This window comes from Apodemus sylvaticus, chromosome 1, assembly GCF_947179515.1.
Source record: "Apodemus sylvaticus chromosome 1, mApoSyl1.1, whole genome shotgun sequence".
NCBI lineage: Eukaryota > Metazoa > Chordata > Mammalia > Rodentia > Muridae > Apodemus > Apodemus sylvaticus.
Window position 1 is genome coordinate 55,215,011 of NC_067472.1, and position 27,863 is coordinate 55,242,873.

The 27,863-nt window shown below is 39.2% G+C and overlaps 1 protein-coding gene across 2 annotated transcripts in view; it reads right to left on the reverse strand.

Annotated features, from left to right (window-relative positions):
• Positions 1–8,154: 8,154 nt before the first annotated feature.
• LOC127678386 (solute carrier family 22 member 27-like) overlaps positions 8,155–27,863 on the reverse strand; it is a 62,833-nt gene continuing 43,124 nt past the window's right edge. For both annotated transcript variants that reach the window (XM_052173313.1, XM_052173305.1), the window contains 5 exons: positions 22,856–22,971; positions 22,022–22,236; positions 21,211–21,319; positions 19,973–20,176; positions 8,155–8,215 (listed from right to left, as the gene is read on the reverse strand). In XM_052173313.1, coding sequence (XP_052029273.1) covers positions 8,155–8,215; positions 19,973–20,176; positions 21,211–21,319; positions 22,022–22,236; positions 22,856–22,971 — 705 coding nt within the window. The remainder of the gene's footprint in view (positions 8,216–19,972; positions 20,177–21,210; positions 21,320–22,021; positions 22,237–22,855; positions 22,972–27,863) is intronic.

Below are 27,863 nucleotides of genomic sequence, written 5' to 3' on the forward strand. Positions count from 1 at the left end.
AATATCTTAGTGTAGCTCTAACCAAGCATGTGAAAGTCTTGTTTGACAAGAACTGCAAGCCTTTAAAAAAGAAATTAAAAAAGATATGAGATGAAGGAAAGATTTCCCATGTTTGTAGATCAATAGGATTAACATAGTAAAAATGGACATTTTATTAAAAGCACTTTCCAGATTTAATATAGTCTCTATCAGAATTAAAACACAATTCTATATAGACCTAGGAAAACAATGAACCCTCACACCTATGGTCACATTATCTTTGACAAAGGAGCTAAAAACATTCAGTGAGAAAAAAGACAGCATTTTTAACAAGTGGTGCTGGGTCAACTGCCAGTCAGCATGTAGAAGGATGCAAATTGATTCATTCTTATCTCCATGTACAATGCTCAAGTCCAGGTGGATCAAGGATTTCCAAATAAAACCAGATACACTGAATCTAATAGAATAGAATTTGGGGAAGAACCTGGAGCACATGGGCACAGGGGAAATTTTCCTGAACAGAACACCAATAGCTTATGCTCTAAGATCAAAAATTGACAAATGGAACCTCATAAAATTGCAAAACTTCTGTAAGACAAAGTACAAAACAGCAACCAACAGATTAGGAAAAGATCCTTATCAATCCTATATCCAATAGAGGGCTAATATCCAATATATACCAAGAACTCAAAAAGTTAGACTCCAGAGAACCAAATAACCATATTAAAATGGGGTACAGAGCTAAACAAAGAATTCTCAACTGAGGAATACCAGATGTCTGAGAAACTAAAGAAATGTTCAACATCCATAATCATCAGGGAAATGCAAATTAAAACAACCCTGAGATTCTACCTCACACCAGTCAGAAAGGCCAGGACCAAAAACTTAGGACAGCAAATGCTGAAGAGGATGTGGAGAAAGAGGAACACTCTTCCATTGCTGGCGGGATTGCAAGCTGGTAAAACTACTCTGGAAATCATTTTGGCAGTTCCTCAGAAACCTGGACATAGCTGATGGCCCAGCTATAACACTCCTGAGCATATACCTAGAAGATGCTCCAACATGTAATAAGGACACATCCTCCACTATGTTCATAGCAGCCTTATTTATAATAGCCAGAAGCTGGAAAGAACCCAGATGTCCCTCAACTTCTAGTGGTCTACCATTTTTCTAGTCCAAAGTCCCCAAATTTTCCAGATTTCTCCAAAACTCAGCATGCTCAGGCCTGTCACAGAAATACACCTCTTTCTTTCTTTCTTTTTTTTTTTTTTTACACCTCTTTCTTGTACTGACTTTTGTCATAATTTTCTATTGTTGTTAAGAGATACTGCAAGAAACACAGTTTATAAAAGAAAGTATTTAATTTGGGGGCATGTTTACAGTTTCAGACTGCGAGTCTATGGTCAGCATGGCAAGAAGTGTGGCATAAGACAGGCAGGTAAATCACTGGAACTGTGGCTAAGAGCTTATATCCTGATCTGCATGTTGGAAGCAGAGAAGGGTGGGGACAGAGAAAAGCTCACTGGGAATGGTATGGACATGAAACAAGAAAATGCAAAACTTCCTCTAACATGGTCACAACTCTTAATCTCAAGCAGTTTAACCTACTAGGAGCCAAACATTCAAAGATATGAGCTCAATGAAGATAGACATTCAGACTCAATGACTTTTCATAACATACGCAACCAAGTCGCAAGCCTGGGGGAGAATCCAGATCCTCAATAACATTGTGCTATCTCATATTCTACAGGAGAACTTTACTTTGGTCATCCTCAGTGGGCTCCCATCCTCGACAATGACACTGATGTTGACATTAACACTGAGATCCTGAGCCAAGATTATCTCCTAAAGATCTTCATCTCTCTGAACTCCTACCTGAGACAAATGTCATTGTTTTGTATAACCACCGTGGCAAGTCCTTTATCTGAATGGTACTTTCTTCAAGGTAGCAAAGCCTGATACAGAACCCTATATGGATAGCTGGTTGTATGACAAAAACACCTTCCTCTCCACCACTGTGATTGAGATAAGTGATTCCCCAACATGAATTCATGATGGGACTTTATCAGTCTTTATCTTTTTACCAACATTGATTACTGATATAGTAAATGTAAAACATGTATTTCTCATGGTCTTTTTATTCTAAGAATGACTATAGTTTATGAATTAATTTATTTATGCTTGCCAGAATATACATATATGCAACACATGTATGTTTGGTACACAAAGAAGTAAATAGAGGGTGTTGGATCGCATGGAACTGAAATTATACATAATTGTGAGCTACTATATGTCTGCTGAGAACTGTACCAATTCTCCTGGAGCAATATGTGCTCTCTACTGCTGAGTTGTAACCTTAACCCAATGTACCTACTCATTTTAAGCAAATACTCATGAGTATTTTAGAGATATTATTACAAGACAGAGTTATTGAGCCTCAATTTAATTTTTTAAATAATTGGGATATTTTACAATACCACAATGTCCATCTAAGTGGTAAAGTGCTTATCAATCATGTTTGAAATCCAAGATCTAACATCAGCATTGCCAAAATATGTCATCAGAATTTATCTCCATTATAGGCTAAATAGTTGCTAATTGTTAGATCACTTGCACCATTGTAAAGCCTAGGTTCAACATTCACTTTTTGAAAAATAGGAAAAATCAAGAAAGAAAGAAAGGAAGGGGGAGGAAGAAAGGAGAAGAGAGTGAGTGAAAGAGATATAATTCTCAAGTTCTACAACTAGTAAAAATAATATGAGCATTTATCCACTGACATGTATGAGTGCAGATAATTTTTTAAGGATCTCAAATTCTTGCATTGCATTGTCAAATTTAAAACATCTTAGCATGTTTTACAAGTCATTATCATAAGGTACAGAATCAGAGAAAGATTCTTGGAGAAAGGTATGTTTAGCTGAGACTTGATAGTAGAAATCATCTTATATTCAAAAGGAATGCTGAAGAAGAAGGTAGGATAAATGACATTGAGAAGTTATATGCTCTGCTTTGCTGCTGCTTTTTCTTATGGGCCCTGGTATGTGGATCTCAGGCACTGAATTATGTAACTAAATTTGTAAACATAATAGACAAGTGGATAGGAGATAGAAGTGGCTATCTGTCAGACAGGTGAGTGTATTTAAATAGCATTCATCCTCCCTACTTGTACATCATGTACATCATCTGTGAGTCATTCAAGATGACGTGCTGATTGCGGATTATGCTGTTCTAATTCTTTAAGTATCTCAAATGATTACACTTTATGGCCTATTTGAGAGAACTTCATAACATGTTTTTCAAATCATTAACATAAGCTACAGAAAGTTAGATGAAGGTTCTTAGAGAGAGGTAACTTCAGATGATAGTAGAAATAATATTGTATTTAAAAGGAATGTTGATGAGTAAGATAGGGCTACAAGGTCACCCCAGGGGTTATGGCGAAGGCTTAGAGTGAATGGCACTGAGTAGCTATAATCCCTAAGTCACCTTCTTCTTTTTTACTGGGACCTGGTGTGTGAATCTCAGGCACTGAATTTTGTCACTAAATTTTCATTTATGATTGGTATATTTATAGGAGGTATCGTATGTGGCCATCTGTCAAACAGGTGACTGTTTAAAGTGCTCCCTCCTACTCCACACGTACTTTTAGCAGCTGTGACTCATTGAAGTTGAAGTATTGAGTGTACATTATGCTGTTCTAGTTCTGTTCTAGTGTACATTATACTGCTCTGGATGTTTCCAATAAAAACATCTATGAATAGATGTTTAAGAGGTAGGAGCACAAGACAGTTTAGAAATAGTTTATTATGGGATCAGGACTAAAAAAATGTCACACCATTAACTTATTTATATACTTTATCGAAAACCATGTTGTTGTTGGTCAAGACCCTTAGCTCCCTTCCTCCTGGACATTGAACTGAGTAGATGTGTTATCAAGTGAAAAATATATGATATTTTACTTGCTTCATCATGACAATCAGAATGCCTTTTGATGCCTGTGAAATATATAACTATGTGTCATTGAGGATGTGTTGATTGAAGGAGACAGTTGTCTGAGTTCAGCCATCTCAGGGATAACACCTCCATCTTGCTGCCAGGGTTAAACTAAGTTCATGTTTCCTAGAAACCAGCTTCTATCCTGTTTCTCCAGAAGTTTCTTGTTTGTTTGTTAACCAGTAAATTAGAAAAGAATGTAAAGAGAGAAGTTGCCATTTATCTGAACGAAGATTCACAAGTCATAAATTTACATAATTGATTTCCTGTGTGACTGGCTGGCTCCAGCAAGTGGCAAAAACCTTAATGGAAGTTCCCTTTCTCATTCCTTTGTGTCAAAATGTGACTAGCAATGCTATAGACCCTCTTGCTCCCCCTTGATTTGTGGTTTCATCCTTTAAAAATGCTGTACAATTTCTCTTCAAGGACATGGTTCAGATCTTGTGCTGACCACCTGCTTGAGTGATCAGAGAATAAAGCCTTCATTTTAACCTCACTGTTTGAAGTGAATTTCCTCAGCTTCTCCCAGAACTCAGCACTGGAAAGTTATACCTACCACTTCTATGCTTGCTTCTGTGGACACATCTTTCTGAGAGTTATACAATCATATAATGTTGTATAATTAGGCAAGTAAATACTGTAGCAATTAATTGTGGAATAAGAATTGGCATCTTATGCCTGATATTTTCCTTAAATTGACAACAATTTCTGCAAATCAACTTGCTTAAGTTTTCTTCCTTGTTATCTGGACACTCTATAAAACAAAGTATGTTGAAGTAGAGCAAAACCAATCACATTTTTCTTTACAGAGGTATAAATTTTATTCCCAGGTGTCAGAAGTAGTCACATTACATGGGTCTTTCTCAACATTACAGTTCTGAAGTATTTTTTTCTTTTTTTAAACTTTTATTTGGTATTATTTTTACACTGCAGATTTTATTCCCCTCCTGGTCCACTCTCTGACTGTTCCCCATGCCATATCTCCTCTCCACCCCTTTCCCCATGAGGATGTTCCCAACTCCCACTCCCCACCCCACCAGACCTTTAAACTCCCTGGGCCTCCAGTCTCTTAAGGGTTAGGTGCATCTTCTCTGACTGAACCCAGACCTGTCAGTCCTCTGCTGTATATGTGTTGGGGGCCTCATAGCAGCTGGTGTATGCTGCCTGTTTGGTGTTCCAGTGTCTAAGAGATCTCCGGGATCCAGATTAGTTGAGACTGCTGGTTCTCCTACAGGGTTGCACTCCTCCTCAACTTCTTCCAGCTTTTCCCTAATTTAACCATAGAGGTCAGTAGCTTCTGTCCATTAATTGGGTGCAAATATCTCCATCTGACTCTTTCAGCTGCTTGTTGCGTCTTTCAGAGGGCAGTCATGATAGGTCCCTTTTTTTGAGTACTCCATAGCCTCAGTAATATTGTCAGGCCTTGGAGTCTCCCCTTGAGTTGGATCCCACTTTTGGGCCTGACACTGCAGACAGGATGTTTACAGGGAGATGAGACATGGGATGTTCTAGGGGAAGTGAAACATTTATTCTGCAGGGAAGCTCAGGAGGCCTGAAGGTGACCAGATTAATTTGTTTCATCCCTTTTCAGGCATGTATAAGTAGTAAGCATTTGTCTATGACACTCAGAGACAAGCTGATCCTCCTAGAAAGGGCTCCGACTAGCTGAACACTCTGGAAAATCAGACTTCATTAAAGTTACAAATTTACCAGGAAGAATCTCAAACTAACAGTGTTACAAGCAAAAGCCACCCACCAACCTATCTGTGGGCCAGACAGGGCTTTCTGTGTTCCCGGCGTTCATGCGCCGTCTCCCATGCAGGATGCCTTTGGTGGTGGAGCTGCCTTTGATTCATGCTTCTCCTTTAAGGAGCTTCTCACCCATATTCATTTGTTAGCACAACGAAACTAGATTCTTGTAGCATCTTTTCTTTAGTCTCTTTCCAGTTCCCTATCTGAAGTGAGTAGATGTTTGTTAATACCTTTCAAAAATAGTGTCTCATAATGCTACCATGGAGAAATATTAGTTTCTTCTTTAAGGAGTGCCACAGAATGTGTCAACACTCAAACCCCGGGGCAGTACACTTAATGGCATTCTAGGAAATATGTGTCAAAGCTTTAGATAGTGTGATACAATGAAACGGGGAAGTTGGGGCCTGGTCTTTCCTCTTAGCTCCGTGCTTCCAGAATTAAGACTCAAACTCAAAATATATTTACAAATACCTTGGCCATATAGCTATATTCTTCTATGACTATATCATAACCAAAGATAACCCATTTACTTTAGCCTACATTCTGCCAAATGGCTGTTTACCTGTGTAAACATTCATCTATCTCCCTACATTTTCGAGGGTTGATCTCCACACCCTTCCTATATCCCTGTATCTTTTCTCTCTCTTGTGTGTCCAACCCTTATTTCCTACCTAAGCCATAGGCCATAGGCTTTTTAATTGACAGGTGATACATCCATATAATATGCAATAGAGCCTGTCTACAAGTGAAGACATAGAACAAAGAATGCTTTTTAAATGCACACGTTAATAAAGTCACCAAAGTCACAGAATATTAGATTTTAACAACAAAAATCAATCAAGAACAGTGTACATGAACAATGGAAAACTGAATTCCAGATTTCTATATTTAGTGAATCTTCTTTTGGAAAGAGAGAACAAAGCTACCACCGACGGCTTACCATAAAGCACCATTACATTTATCAGTTTTATAAATAACCATTTCTTGTGAGAATATACATGATTTATTTCAAAGAATTATATAATATTTAAGCCAACCAACCTTTATTATATCTTCCATTTAATCATTTTATTTAATATACCATTTTTATTCATTCATCTCCAGTCTAAATTGTAGGCTTGAGGGGTCCCGTGTCCACTCCATTCCAGGGCTTGTGCGGCTCGGAGAGTTGGGACATGGAAAGCTTTGACTGCTTACCCCACACTGGTACCTGGCAGGTATTGGGCTATGAGAAGCCACTGGACAACCCTCTGGGGGTTGAGGAGCACCATCTAAGGTCCTGAGGACAACCAGAGCTCACTTGGGGGGTCCCTGTGCCTGCAGAGAGGCTGAGGCTGTCTGGTTCTCAGGCTCCTGGGCACCCAGGCACCACTGGGAGCAGCAGAAGAGCTGAGAATGGAGTGGGGGCCCTGTAGGCTGGATCTAGTCAAGGGTCAAACAGGAATGGTGTGGCTGGATCTAGTGAGGGGCCGAAGGAGAATGATATGTGTATCCCCCACAGGGATAGAGCCCTTGGTTTGTTGGCAGCTGGCTTGGCTTAGGCTTGGTAGTCACTGTCGCTGGGTGCACAGAGAGGCCTTCTGCAGGAGATTAGGTGGCTGGCTCTTTAGGCAAAGGCCTGCTCCATTGCTCCCACAGCAGATCCCCATGAAAAGAGACAGTTCATGGTTTTAAGACATTTGTTGTCGCGGCAGAAAGTAGATGAGTAAAAGCTGTATCCCATTTTTCAGGGCGGGCCTGAGAATAAATATCTTTTGCAGGGAGGAGTTTCTGGAAAGGAGAGTTTATTGGCTAAGCCTCCAGGTCTATAGGTACCTCATTAAAATGGAGATCTGTCTTGAGGCTACATGACCTGTGGTCATATCCTCTACCTGTGGAGGGGCTTGGGGCATTGCCCTTATGTGATTGATGGCCACAAATCTATGGAGGACTTTGGCCTCAAGTCGGGAGCCTAGTGTCCAGGAGCATGGCAAAATGCCTGCCATTCCTCAGGGTCACCGGAGTTTCCAGTCTGTGTTCAACCAGGAACCAGGCTGCTTTTCAAGGTCCTACACTAAATTGAGTTATATTTACATAAGACATGTATGGCACATAAGTAATTGTCTTAGGGTTTCATTGCACATCAAATGAGGTACAAGAAAAACGGAGGAGTGGCCCCTTGTTCTGGAAAGACTCAGTGAAGCAGTATAGAACAAAATCAGAACAGGGAACTGGGAAGGGTTGGGTGGAAAAACAGGGGGAGGGAAGGCGACTGAGTGGAGGGGAAAAAGGGAAGTTATTTGAAATTTAAATCAAAAATATATTGAATTAAAAAAAGTCAGCTAATATCAATAAATAATCCTGAGTAAATCATCCTGGGAAATTTGTCTCCATGTCTTCATTAGCATTTTTTCAGCAGCTTTTTGACCAGATGCCAATTCCAGGTGTTCTTTAAAACCTTGTGACTTTGATGATGAGATCCTCCTTCTTTGCTTGTTTTGTGTGTTTTCTCCTAGAACACATACAATAACAACAAAAAAAACCCATAAATATGGAAAGGAAGTCTGATACAATATAGAGAAAAGGAGGTCTGTGTTCTTCAGAGAATACTAACTTTTCATCCATCACCTTTGCAACAATGACTACTTCCAGAGTATTTGAGTAAATCTTATAAAATAAATTCTCTAGGGAGTTTTGTGAGTCAGCTTTGGTACTTTCTATGGTGGTTATCATGGTATTAGCCAGTGCATTTTGGAAATAAGCATGTAAAGTATAGGAACATATTAAAATTGACTCCATATGGAACAGGTGGATACAGCCGGGGGCACAGGGAACACAGGAATGGCAGAGCAGCTGGGCCAGGGTTCTTCTGGGCTCCACCTGCAGCCAGATGCTAGGCAGTTCCACAGCCATCTGTGTACCAATCTTGCCAGGACAGAACTGCTCTGTAGGTAGTGAACTGACCCCTGGGTTTAGAGGTAAGGCCTCCATCTTCTCTCTGTTGACTAAGCAGGTCGGTACGAACAGGAGAACAGGGACCACAGGGGTGGCAGAGCAGCTGGGCTAGCCTTCTGGGCTCCACCTGTACACAGGAGTGGCAGAGCAGCTGGGCTAGCCTTCTGGGCTCCTCCTGTACACAGGAGTGGCAGAGCAGCTGGGCTAGCCTTTTGGGCTCCTCCTGTACACAGGAGTGGCAGAGCAGCTGGGCTAGCCTTCTGGGCTCCTCCTGTACACAGGAGTGGCAGAGCAGCTGGGCTAGCCTTCTGGGCTCCACCTGTACACAGGAGCTGGGCAGCACCACAGCACTCTATGCCAGGGGAAAGCTGGTCACCCAGGGGTGCTGAGAGAGGCTTGCAGACCCACAGGAGGGAAAAGTGCCAGCCAGAGACAACAAAACCAACTAACACCAGAGATAACCACATGGCAAAAGGCAAATATAGGAACGCTACCAACAGAAATCAAAGCAATATGTCACCATCCAATCCCAATTCTTCCACAACAGCAAGTCCTGGATACCCCAACACACCTGAAAAGCAAGATTTGGATTTAAAATCACAGCACATGATGCTGATAGAGTATTTCAAGAAAGACATAAATAAATGTCTTTTCTCCCTTAAAGAAATACAGGAGAACACAGGGAAATAAATACAAGCCCTCAGAGAATTACAATTACAGGAAAGCACAAAAAAACAGGTGAAAGAATTGAACAAAGCCATTCAGGATCTAAAAATGGATGTAGAAACAATAAAGAAATCACAAAAGGAAACAACTCTGAACATAGAAAACCTAGAAAAGAAGTCAGGAGTCATGGATCCAAGCATCAACAACAGAATACAAGAGATAGAAGAGAGAATCTCAGATGCAGAAGATATCATAAGCATTGACACAACAGTCAAAGAAAATACAAAATGCAAAAAACCCCTAAACCAAAACATCCAGGAAATCCAGGACAAAATGAGAAGACCAAAGCTAAGAACTATAAGGTATAGAAGAGAACGAGGATTTAAACTTTTTTTTCTTTTTTTTATTTGATATAATTTATTTACATTTCAAATGATTTCCCCTTTTCTAGCCCCCCACTCCCCGAAAGTCCCGTAAGCCCCCTTCTCTTCCCCTGTATTCCCACCCACCCGTTCCCAGTTCCTCGTTCTGGTTTTGCCGAATACTGCTTCACTGAGTCTTTCCAGAAAAAGGGGCCACTCCTCCTTTCTTCTTGTACCTCATTTGATGTGTGGATTAAGTTTTGGGTATTCCAGTTTTCTAGGTTAATAACCACTTATTAGTGAGTGCATACCATGATTCACCTTTTGAGTCTGGGTTACCTCACTTAGTATGATGTTCTCTAGCTCCATCCATTTGCCTAAGAATTTCATGAATTCATTGTTCCTAATGGCTGAATAGTACTCCATTGTGTAGATATACCACATTTTTTGCATCCACTCTTCTGTTGAGGGATACCTGGGTTCTTTCCAGCATCTGGCAATTATAAATAGGGCTGCTATGAACATAGTAGAGCATGTATCCTTATTACATGGTGGGGAATCCTCTGGGTATATGCCCAGGAGTGGTATAGCAGGATCTTCTGGAAGTGAGGTGCCCAGTTTTCGGAGGAACCGCCAGACTGATTTCCAGAGTGGTTGTACCAATTTGCAACCCCACCAGCAGTGGAGGAGTGTTCCTTTCTCCACACCCTCTCCAACACCTGCTGTCTCCTGAATTTTTAATCTTAGCCATTCTGACTGGCGTAAGATGAAATCTCAGGGTTGTTTTGATTTGCATTTCCCTAATGATTAATGAAGTTGAGCATTTTTTAAGATGCTTCTTCGCCATCCGAAGTTCTTCAGGTGAGAATTCTTTGTTTAACTCTGTACCCCATTTTTAATAGGGTTGTTTGGTTTTCTGGAGTCTAACTTCTTGAGTTCTTTATATATATTGGATATTAGCCCTCTATCTGATGTAGGATAGGTGAAGATCTTTTCCCAATTTGTTGGTTGCTGATTTGTCCTCTTGATGGTGTCCTTTGCCTTACAGAAACTTTGTAACTTTATGAGGTCCCATTTGTCAATTCTTGCTCTTAGAGCATACGCTATTGGTGTTCTGTTCAGAAACTTTCTCCCTGTACCGATGTCCTCAAGGGTCTTCCCCAGTTTCTTTTCTATTAGCTTCAGAGTCTCTGGTTTTATGTGGAGGTCCTTGATCCATTTGGATTTGAGCTTAGTACAAGGAGACAAGGATGGATCAATTCGCATTCTTCTACATGCTGACCTCCAGTTGAACCAGCACCATTTGTTGAAAAGGCTATCTTTTTTCCATTGGATGTTTTCAGCCTCTTTGTCGAGGATCAAGTGGCCATAGGTGTGTGGGTTCATTTCTGGATCTTCAATCCTGTTCCATTGATCCGCCTCCCTGTCACTGTACCAATACCATGCTGTTTTTAACACTATTGCTCTGTAGTATTGCTTGAAGTCAGGGATACTGCTTCCCTCAGATTTTTCTTTTGTTGCTGAGAATAGTTTTAGCTATCCTGGGTTTTTTGTTGTTCCAGATGAATTTGATAAATGCTCTTTCTAACTCTGTGAAAAATTGAGTTGGGATTTTGATGGGTATTGCATTGAATCTGTATATTGCTTTTGGCAAAATGGCCATTTTAACTATATTGATTCTACCGAACCATGAGCATGGGAGGTTTTCCCATGTTTTGAGGTCTTCTTCCATTTCCTTCTTCAGAGTCTTGAACTTCTTGTCATACAGATCTTTCACATGTTTGGTAAGAGTCACCCCAAGATACTTTATACTGTTTGTGGCTATTGTGAAGGGGGTCATTTCCCTAATTTCTTTCTCAGCCTGCTTATCCTTTGAGTATAGGAAGGCCACTGATTTGCTTGTGTTAATTTTATAATCTGCCACTTTGCTGAAGTTGTTTATCAGCTGTAGGAGCTCTCTAGTGGAGTTTTTTGGGTCACTTAGGTAGACTATCATGTCGTCGGCAAATAATGATAGTTTGACTTCTTCCTTTCCAATTTGTATCCCTTTGACCTCCTTATGTTGTCGAATTGCCCGAGCTCGTACCTCAAGTACGATATTGAAAAGATAAGGAGAAAGGGGGCAGCCTTGTCTGGTCCCTGATTTCAGTGGGATTGCTTCAAGTTTCTCTCCATTTAGTTTGATGCTGGCTACGGGTTTGCTGTATATTGCTTTTACTATGTTTAGGTATGGGCCTTGAATTCCTGTTCTCTCCAAGACTTTAAGCATGAAAAGATGCTGAATTTTGTCAAATGCTTTTTCAGCATCCAATGAAATGACCATGTGGTTTTTTTTCTTTGAGTTTGTTTATGTAGTGGATTGTATTGATGGATTTCCGTATAGTGAACCAACCCTGCATTCCCAGGATAAAGCCTACTTGATCATGGTGGATGATCGTTTTGATGTGTTCTTGGATTCGGTTGGCAAGAATTTTATTGAGTATTTTTGCATCGATGTTCATAAGGGAAATTGGTCTGAAGTTCTCTTTCTTTGTTGGATCTTTGTGTGGCTTTGGTATCAGCGTAATTGTGGCTTCGTAGAAGGAATTGGGTAGTGTTCCTTCTGTTTCTATTTTGTGGAATAGTTTGAAGAGTATTGGTGTTAACTCTTCTTTGAAGGTCTGATAGAATTCTGCACTGAAACCATCTGGTCCTGTGCTTTTTTTTGGTTGGAAGACTTTCTATGACTCCTTCTATTTCTTTAGGCATTATGGGACTGTTTAGATGGTCTAGTTGGTCCTGATTTAATTTTGGTATTTGGTATCTATCAAGGAAATTGTCCATTTCCTCCAGATTCTCCAGTTGTGTTGAGTACAGTCTCTTGTAGTAGGATCTGATGATTTTTTGGATTTCCTCAGTTTCCGTTGTTATATCTCCCTGTTCATTTCTAAGTTTGTTAATTTGGATACTTTCTCTGTGCCCTTTGGTCAGTCTGGCTAAGGGTTTATCTATCTTGTTGATTTTCTCAAAGAACCAGCTCTTGGTTTTGTTGATTTTTTGTATGGTTCTCTTTGTTTCTACTTGATTGATTTCGGCCCTGAGTTTGATGATTTCCTGCCTTCTACTCCTCCTGGGTGAAATAGCTTCTTTTTGTTCCAGGGCTTTCAGGTGTGTCATTAAGCTGGTAATGTATGCTCTCTCCATTTTCTTTTTGGAGGCACTCAGGGCTATGAGTTTTCCTCTTAGCACTGCTTTCATTGTGTCCCATAGATTTGGGTATGTTGTGTTTTCATTTTCATTGTGTTCTAAAAAGTCTTTAATTTCTTTCTTTATTTCTTCCTTGACCAAGTTATCATTGAGTAGAATATTGTTCAATTTCCACGTGTATGTGGGTTTTCTGTTGTTTTTGTTGCTATTGAAGACCACTTTTACTCCATAGTGATCTGATAGGAGGCATGGGATTAGTTTGATCTTCTTATATTTGTTGAGGTCTGTCTTGTGACCAATTATATGGTCGATTTTGGAGAAGGTGCCATGAGGTGCTGAGAAAAAGGTATATTCTTTTGTTTTAGGATAGAATGTTCTATATATATCTGTTAAATCTAATTGGTCCAAAGCTTCAATTAGTTTCATTGTGTCCCTGTTTAGTTTCTGTTTTCCTGATCGGTCCATTGAGGAAAGTGCAGTGTTGAAATCACACACAATTATTGTGTTAGGTGCAATGTGTGCTTTGAGTTTTAATAAAGTTTCTTTTACGAATGAGGGTACCCTTGCATTTGGAGCATAGATGTTCAGGATTGAGAGTTTTTCTTGTTGTATTTTTCCTTTGACCAGCAAGAAGTGTCCCTCAGAGTCTCTTTTGATGACTTTGGGTTGAAAGTCAATTTTATCTGATATTAAAATGGCTACTCCAGCTTGTTTCCTGAGACCATTTGCTTGTAAAATTGTCTTCCAGCCTTTTACTTTAAGGTAGTGTTTGTCTTTGACCCTGAGGTGTGTTTCCTGTAAGCAACAAAATGTAGGGTCCTGTTTACGTATCCAGTGTTTTTTTATTGGGGCATTAAGTCCATTGATGTTAAGAGATAATAAGGAATAGTGATTGTTACTTCCTATCATTTTAGACGTTATTTTTTAAATTTGATTGCTTAACTTCTTTTGGGTTTGATGAAAGGTTACTATCTTGCTTTTTCCAGGGTGAAGTTTCCCTCCTTGTATTGGTGTTTTCCTCCTATTATCCTTTGTAGGGCTGGGTTTGTGGATAGATGTTGGGTAAACTTGGTTTTGTCATGAAATATCTTAGTTTCTCCATCTATGGTGATTGAGAGTTTTGCTGGATATAGTAGTTTTGGTTGGCATTTGTGTTCTCTTAGAGTCTGCATGAGATCTGCCCAGGATCTTCTAGCCTTCATAGTCTCAGGTGAAAAGTCTGCTGTGATTCTGATAGGTCTTCCTTTATATGTTACTTGGCCTTTTTCTCTTACTGCCTTTAATATTCTTTCTTTGTTTAGAACATTTGGTGTTTTGATTATTATGTGACGGGACGTATTTCTGTTCTGGTCCAGTCTGTTTGGAGTTCTGTAGGCTTCTTGTATATTCATGGGCATCTCTCTTTAGGTTAGGGAAGTTTTCTTCCATAATTTTATTGAAGATATTTGCTGGCCCTTTAAGTTGTAAATCTTCACTCTCATCTATACCTATAATCCTTAGGTTTGGTCTTCTCATTGTGTCCTGGATTTCCTGGATATTTTGGGTTACAAGCTTTTTGCATTTTGCATTTTCTTTAACTGTTGAGTCCATGGTTTCTATGGAATCTTCAGCATCTGAGATTCTTTCTTCTATCTCTTGTATTCTGTTGTTGATATTTGCATCTCTGTCCCCTGATTTCTTCCCAAGGCTTTCTATCTCCAAAGTTGTCTCCCTTTGAGTTTTCTTAGTTGTTTCTACTTCTGATTTTAGATCCTGGATGGTTTTGCTTAGCTCCTTCACTTGCTTGTTTGTGCTTTCCTCTAATTCTTTAAGAGATTTTTGTGTTTCCTCTTTCATGACCTCAGCCTGTTTACCAAAGTTCTCCTGTATTTCTTTAAGTGTTTTTTTGCGTTTCCTCATTGTTGGCTTTTGTATTCTCCTGGATTTCTTTCAATGATTTTTGTGTTTCCCTTGCAAGGGCTTCTAACTTTTGATCCATTTTCTCCTGAATTTCTTTAAGTATGTCCTTCATGTGTTCCTGTACCAGCATCATGACCAGTGATTTTAGATCCAAATCTTGTTTTACTGGTGTGATGGGGTATCCAGGACATGTTGGTAGAGGAGAATTGGGTTCAGATGTTGCCATATTGCCTTGATTTCTGTTAGTGACGTTCCTGCGTTTGCCTTTTGCCATCTAGTTCTCACTGGTGTTAGTTTGTCTTGTCAGTGCTGACTCACCAGTGCAAACTGCCCCTTCCCAGTTGGCCTCTGGTGCACAGCTTATCTCCTGCACTGCCTGTAAACAGGGTGCTGCTGCCCAGGCTATTCAGATCCCGAAGCAGGCACCGGAAGGCTCCCGCTGGGGCCCGCTGGATTCACCGGAGCACTCCGACTTCTCCCAGCTGGCTGCCCGGAAGCCCCTCTAGCCTCTTGAAGGTCCTGGAGATGTGGTGCCGCCGCCCAGGCTGATCTGGATCCGGAAGCGGAGAGAGTTGAGCTGAGGGCTTCTGCCTGAGTCCTTGCCCCAGATTGTGTCTATGGACCAGATGGAGCCCGTGTGCACCTCCAGGGAGCACCGACGGTGTATGCTGCCGGGACCTCCCCTGTGTTCAGATCACTCCGCTGGGCAGCCAATCCCCCAGCCGGGCTGGCGCACACAAGGTTAGCCTGGCCGCCCAGGCCCTGAGTCCAGGCAAAAGCCTGGGAGGCCAATGTCCGAGCAAAGTTCCCCTAGGGCTATGACTCTTAATTGGGTCTGCCAGGTGACCAGGATGGCGGGCGTGTGCGCTCGCGCTCCCAGAAAGCGCTGGGAGAGTCTGCTGTGCTAACAACCTCCTGGGTTGGTTGACACACAGATGGCCCACCAAGCCACCCAGTTCTTGGGGTCAGTCCTGGGCCTTTTGGGGCCTCGACCCCTGCTTTGTTAGCCTCAGGCTATGCTTGTTAGCTGTCTCTGCCCTCCCAAGCACTCTGGGTCCTGTAGGCAAAATGGCGGCGCGCGCGCTGGCCAGGGCAAAAAACCTCCTGGCTGGGTTGGTACCCCGATGGCCCCCCGAACAGCCCAGGGCCTGGGTGCAGGCCAACGCCCGTCGGGCTCAGACCCCCGCGGTGTTGGCCTCGGATTATGTTTGTGTACCTCAGTCTATCCGATCTCTCTGGAGCCCAAAACCAAGATGGAGGTGAGCCTCTCCTGACTGGCGGGAGGCCGAGTTCTGAAGTGGCTTCCGTGCAGCGAAAGGCGCCGCAAAACTGCAGCTGCTTGTAGCCCAGCTGGTCAGCGAAGGTCAGTGGTCGTGGGCGCAGGGCCTAACTGGACCCTGTGTCGCCTTGGTTCCACTGCTGATGGCCCTTCAGCTGGACCAGCCACTGCTGCACTGCTCGAGGATTTACATCTTAAAGGGCCAGTAAATATCTTCAGAAAAAAAAATTATAGAAGAAAACTTCCTTAACCTAAAGAAAGAGGTTTTTCTCTTTCCCGTGAACATACAAGAAGCCTACAGAATTCCAAACTGATATGACCAGAAAAGAAATTCCTCCTGTCACATAATAATTAAAACACCAAATGCACTAAACAAAGAAAGAATATTAAAATCTGTAAGGGAAAAAGGTCAATTAACATATAAAGATAGACCTATTAGAATTACACCAGAGTTCTCACCAGAGACTATGAAAGTCAGAAGATCCTGGACAGATGTCATACAGACCCTAAGGGAATACAAATGCCAACCCAAGCTGCTACACCCAGAAAAACTCTCAATTACTATAGATTGAAATAATTCCACACACCCTATCAGATCACCACAGACTAAGGCTGGTCTTCAATGACAACAAAAACAACAGAAAGCCCACATATGCATGAAAACTGAACAACATTCTACTCAACGATAACTTTGTCGAGGAAGAAATTACGAAAAAATTAAAGAGTTTTTTGGAATTTAATGAAAATGAAGGCACAACATACCCAAACTTATGGGACACAATGAAAGCAGTGCTAAGAGGAAAATTCTGAGCTGAGTGCCTCCAAAAAGAAACTGGAAAGAGCATACACTAACAGCTTAACAGCACAGCTGAAGGTTCCAGAACAAAAAAAAAGTAAATATACCCATGAAGAGTGGATGGCAGGAAATAATCAAACTCAGGGCTGAAATCAACCAAGTAGAAACAAAAAGAGCTATACATAGAATCAACCAAACCAGGAGCTGGTTCTTTGAAAAAACCAATAACATAAATAAACCCTTAGCCAAACTTGTTGGGGTTTTGTCTAAGCTCCACCCCACACCTACCTGGCAATAGCCAGGTATGCCCCGCCCCAGAGATCTGGCCCACTATAAGAGGGGCTATTTGCTCCTCCTCTCTCTCTTTGCTCTCTGCTCTCCCACTTTCTCACCTCTCTGCCCCTGGGGCTCTTCCCCGCTCCACGTGGTCATGGTCGGCCTTCATTCCACTCTCTCTATTCTCTCTCTCTATTCTCTCTCTCTATTCTCTCTCTCTCCCTCCCTCTCCCTCTCTCTCCCTCTCTCTACCACTAACTCCCATCCCCTACTCTGAATAAACTCTATTCTATACTATGCCTCTGTGTGTGTGGTCCCTCAGGGGCAGAGGTGCCCAAGCAAGGGCCCGCCTGGACACCTTCCCCCATGCCGCCTAGCCACACTCCCTTAACCCCCTATACTCTCCCCTTTTAAGCCCTTTCAAAACTAACCAGAGGGCACATAGCCAGTATCCAAATCAGCGAAATGAGAAATGAAAAGTGAGACATAACAACAGTTACTGAGGAAATCCAAAAAATTATCAGAGCCTACTACAAAAGCCTGTACTCACCGAATGGAAAATCTAGATGAAATGGACAATTTTCTAGACAGATACCAGATACCAAAGTTAAGTTGGGATCAGACAAATTATCTAAACAATCCCATAACCCCTAAAGAAATAGAAGCAGGCATTAATAGTCTCCGAACCAAAAAAAAAAAAAAAAAAAAAAAAAAAACCCAGGACCAGATGGGTTCAATGCAGAGTTCTATCAGACCTTCAAAGAAGACCTAATATCAATACAGAACACTACATAATTCGTTTTATTAGGCCACAATTACTCTGATACCTAAACTACACAAAGACCCAGCAAAGAAAGAGAACATTAGACCAATTTCCACTATGAATATCTATGCAAAAATACACAATATAATTCTTGCCAATTGAATCCAAGAACATATTAAAACACTTGTATTCCATAGAACTGGGTTCCTGGAACAGAAGCTGAGGGATGTATGGGGAAAGGGCAAAAGAAAGAGGCCAGGGCGATATTTTACTGATCAAGGCCCGAACTTTAAAGTCAGTCAGACCTTTTAACAATTTTTGTGCAAGCCCTTCCCCCAGACTTCAAGGAGAGATCCAAGAACTTGTTGGCTCCAATCACAGCAGGTCCCCTTCTAAGATCAGAGCACTTCATGTCTAACAGGTCCAGGATGCTTCCAGCTGAGACTGGCCTGAGGCTGCCATGACTTCCAGGTGAAAACAGCAGCTATATTGCTCTCTGAAGAACAAAGGCCAGGAATAGCACAAGCAGAAAGTGGGGGCTGACGGCCAGGACTGTTGCAGGTTGACCGAAGAGGCTGAAAAGCCTAGCTCAATGCTGGAGGGGGAAGGGGCAAAAACGATCATGCTCCATGATCAAATAGGCTTCGTCCCAGGGTTGCAGGGTTGGTTCAATATACAGAATTCCATCAATGTAATCCACTACATAAACTCAAAGAAAAAACCCATATGATCATTTCATTAGATGCTGAAAAAGCATTTGACAAAATCCAACACCTCTTCCTGATAAAAGTCTTGGAAAGATCAGGAATTCAAAGCCTATACCTAAACATAGTAAAAGCAATATACTGCAAACCAGTAGCCAACATCAACCTAAATGGAAAGAAACTTTAAGCAATCCCACTGAAATCAGGAACTAGACCAGGCTGTCCACTCTCTCCCTACTTGTTCAATATAGTACTTGAAGTCCTAGCCAGAGCAATTAGACAACAGGAAGAGCTCAATGAGATTCAAGTTGGAAAGGAAGAAGTCAAAATATCACTATTTGCAGATGACTACAGTGAGACTGTTTTCTGGACGGGACTGTGCCATTGTGAAATAAACTAAGTACTGAGTGGCTGCTGCTGTTACTGGATACATAAGCCATGCACATGGTCAAGGCAGTCAAAAAATTGACCCCATCCCTTCCTTGTTATATTCCCTTTATTAATCTGTCCATTCTACTCTATCATGAACACTTTCATTTCTAGAGAAACCAGGATGATCAGAATGTCACATAAAATAGACGAGTGTTTCCCTTAGATGCACAGTTATCTATAGCAGGTTCTTTAATCTTGTATCTTATTTCCCCTGAATTATTCAGTCACCATTAATCAAACATACAGAAACTGTTAGTTTTAGACAGTTTATTAGCATTAAATGACCTGAAAGGTAACTGAGCCTGAAGGATGATATGACATTTATATTTGTGCAAGCTTGTGTGCTTCTGGTGTATCACAAGATTTCATATATATGTATATACATATATATAATGTGTGTTTCATATATATATGATGTGTGTATATATTTATATATGTGATATATCACATATATAAACATACACATATACATACATATGTATACATATGATCATTTCATTAGATGCTGAAAAAGCATTTGACAAAATCCAACACCTCATATCAATCCAACACATATCAATATATTAATAAAAATACTTAGATAGATAGATAGAGAGAGAGAGAGAGAGAGAGAGAGAGAGAGATATGAGAGAGGGGAGGGAATACCAGTGAGGGTATCCTAGCACAGCTTTTACATAGGTAGACTTTTTGAGCAAGAGAGTTTCCAGGGACATCTGAATCCACAGTATCTGAATCCACTGAATAAGTAGATTAACAAAATATTCCCATTCAAAAGCAGTGACAACAATGCAATTCAAGTAGCAGCATACCTAGAAGTTACTGTCCCCATTCAAAGTAGTGACCACTATTAAATTAACCCAATTTATCCAGTTCTTCATTGTTGCTTTGCCTCCCTTGGCAAAGTCCATTAGCAACCTACTCCCCTAAAGATATGGAAGAGGTTTTACTCACTCATTTCTAATATCATGGATGGACTCAGGAAGAGGCTGATTCTTGGTTTCAGGAAGAAGAAACACAATAAAGGCAGAGAGGATGGAGCAGCTTCCATAGATGATCCAGGGCAAGGAGGCAGAGTATGCCACAAGCATCATGATTAGGGGAGCCATGAATAATCCAGTATTACTAATCACTCCAATGATTCCTAAAGCTGTTGACCTTGGGGGAAGAATACAATACACAAAAAGTAATCTGGTAAAGAGACACACTTGATATTTGTGATTTAGGATTATACATGAATTCTGGTAGTCAGAAAACAGTGCAATGAAACTTAAGGATCTTGGCAACTTATTCTTGTTTCTCAAATTTGCTTTATTCTGTAATATTTTTTGGTCAGATTCATAATATGAAGACACTTCCTTATCCAACACAATGAAACAGAGATAGTAATACTGTATGTTTTATCTTATATGTAAATTCTATATTTTAACTTTATATGTGTGCATACATGTGTGTGTTATAGGTATAGGCTCTAAGACTTGGATGGATATATTAAAGGGTAAAAACAGGTTTCAAGAGGTATAAGTGTTTTGTGAAATTAAAAGTAGAGGGGTTTTCTAGTAGTAAAAGGGAACCAGCAAATGTGTGGACCAAGGACTGGCAGAGTTGAATCAACAGAAGAAGTATCTCAGAGACAATATTATAATGCAACAAATTACATTGTATGCAAATTCAAGGACCTATATCCACACCTCCTAAACCTCAAAAAAATTAGGTTATGAGAACATTCAGTTGGAAAGAATAATGAATAAATTAGAAATAATATCAGAGTGAATAATGAAAATTAATATGATTTTAAAATATAATCCATACCTTTATGAAGTATCCATCATCATGGAATTAAAAAAAATCATGGAATTAAAAAAAGTACAACACTACATTTTGGCAAAGCTAGTTGACCATATGGATACCCCTACTCATTAAATATATTTATTTACCTTAAACACATATATCAAAGATAAAGAAATTTAGAGCATGATGTTTGCCATGGAACACACATTTTCATTGGCTGAAAATATTTACATGAGATTCTAAATAGCAGTCCCAACACAAAGTGATATTTCAGTATATTAAAGCTACACACATTATCATTATGGTTAATTGGTTAGATAACTACCCAGTCTTTATTTTCTTCCTTAAATTACATAGAATATACTGAGAAGTTTATTCTGTGCCAGGCTTGAAACTTGTACCTTAATGATGTGGGAAGTAGCTCATTTTCATGTAGACGATTACTCGCATTACTTAGAAAAGAAACTGCTCCTCCCAATATGACCATGCTAATACGCACAGTCTGCATTTCTGGAGAGAAAGGTCAAGAACAGTGGTTTATTTAGCTTACCTGTTATAATTTGTATTTCACAATTCCTAAACAGAAATTGAATGGTGACTAAGAGAAAGAGAGAGAAAAACTGATACTAGTACATGTGTTCCAGGGCTATAGAATCCATCGTCATAGAATTAAAAGTAGTACATTGCAACACTACATTTTAGCAAAGCTAGTTAACTATATGGATACCCCTACTCATTAAATATATTTATTTAATTAGTGAACTCATTCATGAGAATTTTAATGTTCGACCCATTTGTAATTCTGTGCAGATCTCCTGTATTTTAACAGGAGTAAAAATTATTTTCTTGATAAATAATTCAAAATGACCAACTTTATAATAACATATACAGTTGGTCAGATATTTTGGTGGCCTCCTGGGGCAGAATTATAAGGCATAAAGCATACATAGCAAGAAAAAAACAAAATGTAATGACCAAAAATTAATAATCTCTAGTGGAAATAATTACTTTTAACTATAATATTCATTGCTGAATTTTGACTTCTTTTTCATCAGCACCCACTGAAGCACATTTGCTAAATATCCAACATGGTTACCAGACATCGTTTAATAACTTTAATCTGTTAAAAGTAGGGAATGACAAATCTGAAGAAATGAAAGATATATATATATATATATATATATATATATATATCTTACTTACTTTCCTCACCTTCAGGCACAAATATGGTAGTCAGAATACAGATTCCGCCAAAGGACAGGATAACCTGTTGGCCTACTTTACGACCCATGTGATTAAGTACAAAATGTCCAATAACATTGACTGGTATGGCCACTGCACCAAGGAGAAACTGTAACAGGATAACATTAGGACTCAGGTGTTGGAGATTAATTGCCAGGCCACAAATTGATAATAGTGCTAGAAGTCTGTAGTGAAAAAAAAAGAGGAAAATAATATCAGAAGGTGTAAAATTTATGTTCAACAAATATTAATATTATTAGACAAGACATTGTTTTAGTGGTTTCACTATGAAGGTATCTTGACTTTTATGGATTATTTACTTATAGGGAATAATTTATACCTACTATAAAGCAATTGTGTGATGAGGGAACACATAATCACTTTTGAAGTTTTGAAAAGTGTTAATGGATTTGTAGAATACATGGTGGGTCCCATCAGTACTTAGAATATTTTTCCATAAGCTGACCTGTGTGAAGATTACATCTTTATGCCTATACATGTTCCTGACTTGAATGTATTTATTTAATACATATTAGAATTTTTATCATCTTTGAAATGGATCCAGACAAATGAGCAGTAACAACATCCAAGTTTACACCTGATAGGCATTCTCAGCATCAGCCTGTGGTTGTGAGCCTGGCAGAGAGTTTGGACACACATACTAATCATCATACAACAAGCTCTGCATTGCTAAACTCAAAAGTTTTCACTACTTGTAGCTACAGAAATTGTTATACCTCAAATATGTCAAGGAGAAAATACAACTCTGCACTGTTTCAGTGGGCACACTGTGAGCCTACCTACCTCACAAAGGACAGGAGATATATCTGCTTACATAGGATGGGTGTGTGGAACAAGTCACTTGGAGAAGATTTTGTCTTTGCTGCCTCAAGTTCCTTCTTCATACTTGTTCTCACAACCTTTGAAAATAAATCCAAGTCTGCTTAGTTGTAACAAAATGACAAGAACTCTGGGGCATTCCACATATCAAATGATGTCCAAGAAAAAGGAAGGCATGGCCCCTGGTTCTGGAAAGGCTCAGTGCAGCAGTATAGGGGAATACCAGAACAGGTAAGTGGGAAGGGGTGGATGGGGGAACAGGAGGAGAGAAGAGGGCTTATGAGACTTTTGGGGAGGGGGGATCCAGGAAAGTGGAAATCATTTGAAATGCAAATAAAGAATATATTGAATAAAAAAAGGAAAAAAGGAAAACATAAAAAAGAAAAAAATTATATGCAGATTCTTTAATTTATAACTCATGCTATTTAAAGCAAAACACAACACAGTGTCTTCATGATGCCTAGAATTTAGTCGTGGATGATATTAAGATTTACATCTCCTAGATTCACTTCAGAAAACTGTTGGTAATATTTCAGTGGGTGATAACCCTTTAGGAGGTAGGTTCTTCCTGCCAAATAGGTCACTTGTGGTCTGACCTTCAATTACATTTGTATGTCCTGTCTTCCATGATATGAGAATCCTTAGCCACAAATACCAACTTCCCCAAGTGCTGCCAAATTCTGTCTAATATAATTGATTGAACATCTTGAATTTGTGACCCAAACTGATATTTTTGCCTTTAAACTGTTCCTGCCAGTAATTTTGGTTGTGGTATTGTGAAAGCAACCAACAAGGAAAATAATTACCAGATACATGAAGTCATTGTACAAAGCAAAAATTTATTACAATCTCATTAAGATTTCAGTCTCTAAGTCTGTGTGATATAGTAATATAATATAGTAATATAGCCTTTGTATGACATAGAGTAGAGTACTGTTGGACAGGACCCCCACAGAGAAAGTAGCGATGGAAGGGGGACAGACAACCAGACAGACTAATAGACCAAATGAGATGCAGAAAAGATATTTTTTGGGAAAATCCCTGTAATGTTACCTATTAATGATATCTCTTAAACTAGTTCCTAAATCTCCTGAAGAATTTATTTCTTCCATTTGTAATGAATGTTCTATTGAATAGAAAAATCTAAGGGTAGAAAGGAACTATGCGTATCGATCCTGGACAATGTTAGGTACATGTGTCTCATGATATACACTCTTTTACTTTTCCCCTGATATGATAAGTTTGATTCCATTGGCAAATTCCAGTAAATTATAGTAATTGTGCTTTACAGAAACCAGAATAGAGTCCAACACATTTATAACTACTATCTTTTTTCTAATGGTTCCCAAGAAGACAGAGCCATATATGTCATTCTAATTCATGTGAGTTTGTTACTGCCTTCTATTTTGTATATAATAGTTTGACACTCTGGATTATTCTTATTGAAACCCTTCACAATAGCCACAAACAATATAAAATATCTTGGTGTGACTCTAATCAAACAAGTGAAAGATCTGTATGACAAGAACTTCAAGTTCAATACATAAACTTGAAAGAAAGAAAATGAAGAGGACCTCAAAAATGGAGAGATCTCCCATATTCATGGATTGGTAGGATTCACATAGTAAAAACTGCAATCCTACCAAAGGCAATCTACAAGTTCAATGCAATACATATCAAAGTCCCAACACAGTTTTCAAAGACATGGAAAGAGCAATTCTTAAATTCGTCTGGAATAACAAAACACCCAGGATGGTGAAAACTATTCTCAACAATAAAAGAATATCTGTGGGAATCATCATCCCTGACCTCAAGCTATACTACAGAGTAATAGTGATAAAAGCTATGTGGTATTGGTTCATAGATAGACAAGTTGATCAATGGAATACAATTGAAGACCCATAAATAAAACCACACACCTCTGGATACTTGATCTTTGACAAAGAACCCAAAAATATACAATGGAAAAAGAAAGAATTTTCAATAAATGGTGCTGGTCTAACTGGCTGTTGGTATGAAGAAAAAGTAAAATATATCCATATTTGTCACCTTGCACAAAGTTCAACTCCAAGTAGATCAAGAACCACAACATAAAACCAGATATACTGGATATAATAAAAGAGAAAGTGGGAAAGAGCCCCAAACTCATTGGCACAGGGCACAAGGGGGGATTTCCTAAACAGCTCTCCAGTGGTGCAAGCTCTAAGATCAAGCAGTAATAAATGGGACTTTTTGTTGCTTTTAGAACTAGATCAGTACTCACTGAATCTCTCTTGACTTCATGTTTCCAAACTAGTATTATGTAAGCAGTCATTCACAGTCTATCAGCAGTTCAAAAAGTAATCTATCCCTCCTGGACCACAGCTCTATATCTTTCCTTGTACATGGATTCCCATGGACTGAGCTCAAAGGTCTTAGTTCAAGCCCCTTCCTTTTAGAGTTTTTCTGCATTTTCACAAGTTGGATCATTTGATGACTGGACTCTTGCACTCATGGCTATTTTCCTTCTGGTTGGTATGAAACATGATGCATCACTGCAGGTGATACAAATTCTTAAGTAATGCCTTGGCAACAATCTTTAATTTGTTTGATGACTCCTCTTTGACAAACTAGACATTTTTATAAAATTCTGTCTATATTTTTGTTTTCTTTCTATTGTTGATCTGGGTAAACTGTACAAGTTGTGATACTATGAACACTATAAATACCCATTATAAAATATACTTCACAAAACAAATTATTTCATTATTTTCACATTCAATCTAATTCACTGTCTCAGAATTTCAAAAGACTGGAAATAGGTTCTTGGTCAAATTTCATACTAATGGCTGCCAACACAATTGGAGTTCTTGTAGCCTTCTGAAATGCATGACTTCCACCTCCATTGTCTGTGCTTCTTTAATCATTCCCATTACCCAAGAGGTTCCTTGAGTTATACGTACAGTATTGGAGGGATTTTTACTGCAGAGTTTATGATTCTTCCATTTCCTCCCACAATCAGTACAAAGGCCTGGAGAGTGCGTATAACCTTTATCATGACAAAGACCTCATCCTCAGTGCTACATTTTTTACTAGTTAGTGTTTCTGTTGATGTGATAAGACAGTCTTATTAAAACATTTTAAGGAAGAAAGTGATCATTTTGAAACCTTCATGAAGTGTGAAGTAGTTTCAGGAAAGGAACTTTAAAAAGGCAGCTAGTCGCACTGCATATGCATTCAAGAAGCAGAGAGCAGTGAATATTATTCCCAGCTAGCTGTCTCTTATTATATACTCCAGGACAAAAACACAGGGAATAATGTTGTCTTCCTTTAAATTGTTCATTTCTCATCAATTTTACTCATCAGAATTACCTAATTCAGTCATTCACAGAGACTAACTTAATAAAAATAAATCTCTCTGGACATGTCTGGCAAATCATCTGCCATTGATTAAAGATCCAGTAAACTTTAAACTCAGTATTAATGATCATACCTGTACAAGTAGTTTTCAAACAGAATGAACATTAATGAACATTAAGTTGTTGAATATACTACAAGTTCTGGATGCTAGATAGAGAAAAACCAAGCTGAAATAAACCTGGAATTTTTTTCTCTGCTCACTATTTTCATTGCACTGTAAGTTGCTATGCAGGCTGCTACTAGACAATAGTCTACATCATTTTATTGAATGATAGATTCTTGTGCTAGAGGATGGATATACCTGTATATGCAGTAATAATCTCTTGGGTACATTTTTGAAGCAATGCCTGTCAACAAAAACCTTATAGTCAATAAGCTGAGGCAAGATCAGAAGGTGCGACATCTGGTAGAGAGAGAGGACCTCTATAATAGGGTTAGATGAGGAAGATTTGCCTCAGACTTGTAGGAAGTCAGGAAAGGTAACTGACCATTCGGTAAACAGAATATAGTATATTGGTTAATTAAGCTTCAAGTTAGTTGGGGCACAAGCCTATTTCAAAAAAAATAATAATGAAAAAAATTTTTCAAAAAAAATTCAAGAACTAGGGTATGCTTAGTAAAGCCCTAATTGCTACATGTATACAAGATATGGTAACTGGCTCAATGGTGGCAAAACCATTTTGGATGTAACCAACCATCCACTTTATACCTGGATTTTATGCCAGTTTTACAGGAAAAAAATTCACATTTAATACTTTATACCTGTTTAGAATTTCATAGCTGTGGATGTTATAGGCCCTAGTAGTAGAGGCAATATAGTTATTTTATTTAACTATGTGGATATTATGTGCCATTTTGTTCAAGTCCATAGAATAGTGCTGTAGTCTTTTTTTGCTCAGAGAAGTATCTTTTCACTGCTTGAGGAAGTTACTAAAGAGTTACTGGTCAATCTGCTGAGAAGAGTAGATTGCTAAACGAGTTGGTCCCAATTAGATATCTACAGCACTATTACCAAGGGTCAGGGACCATAATTAAAGAAATAAATTCAGATAGAATATAAGGTCTAAAGTAAGGGAGGTCATATGTAATGCTGTCTAGGCATGATATGACCATTGCACTCTTGAATTCTCAATAGCTGTGATTATCTGTACTAGACATTCTCAAAATTCAGACAATAAAATTCCACCAACTTGAGGAAGGATAAGTGAGTAATGATTCTTTGGGGAAAGAGGGAGGCTTTCCTCACTGGTCTTCTCTCCTATCATTGTCCATGCTCCTGTAAGTAGATTCTCATTATGCTACTAGGAAATCTTATTTTATATTATTGGCTAATCAAAAAATAAAAGACGGAGAGAGAAGGAAGTAGTTAAGGATCTGGGGGCAGGGAGAAAAGACTCATAATTATTCCACCATCATCCTTACGTTCCTCTCACTCTCTGTAGGTGAATATGAGGATAATGAATAGATAAAAGGGAAATTATCAAAATGCATATATTAAAACATGAGAATAAAGCATACAATATATATCACTAACATATTCCACTATGCTGGCTCATTTGTGAATGAAATCCTC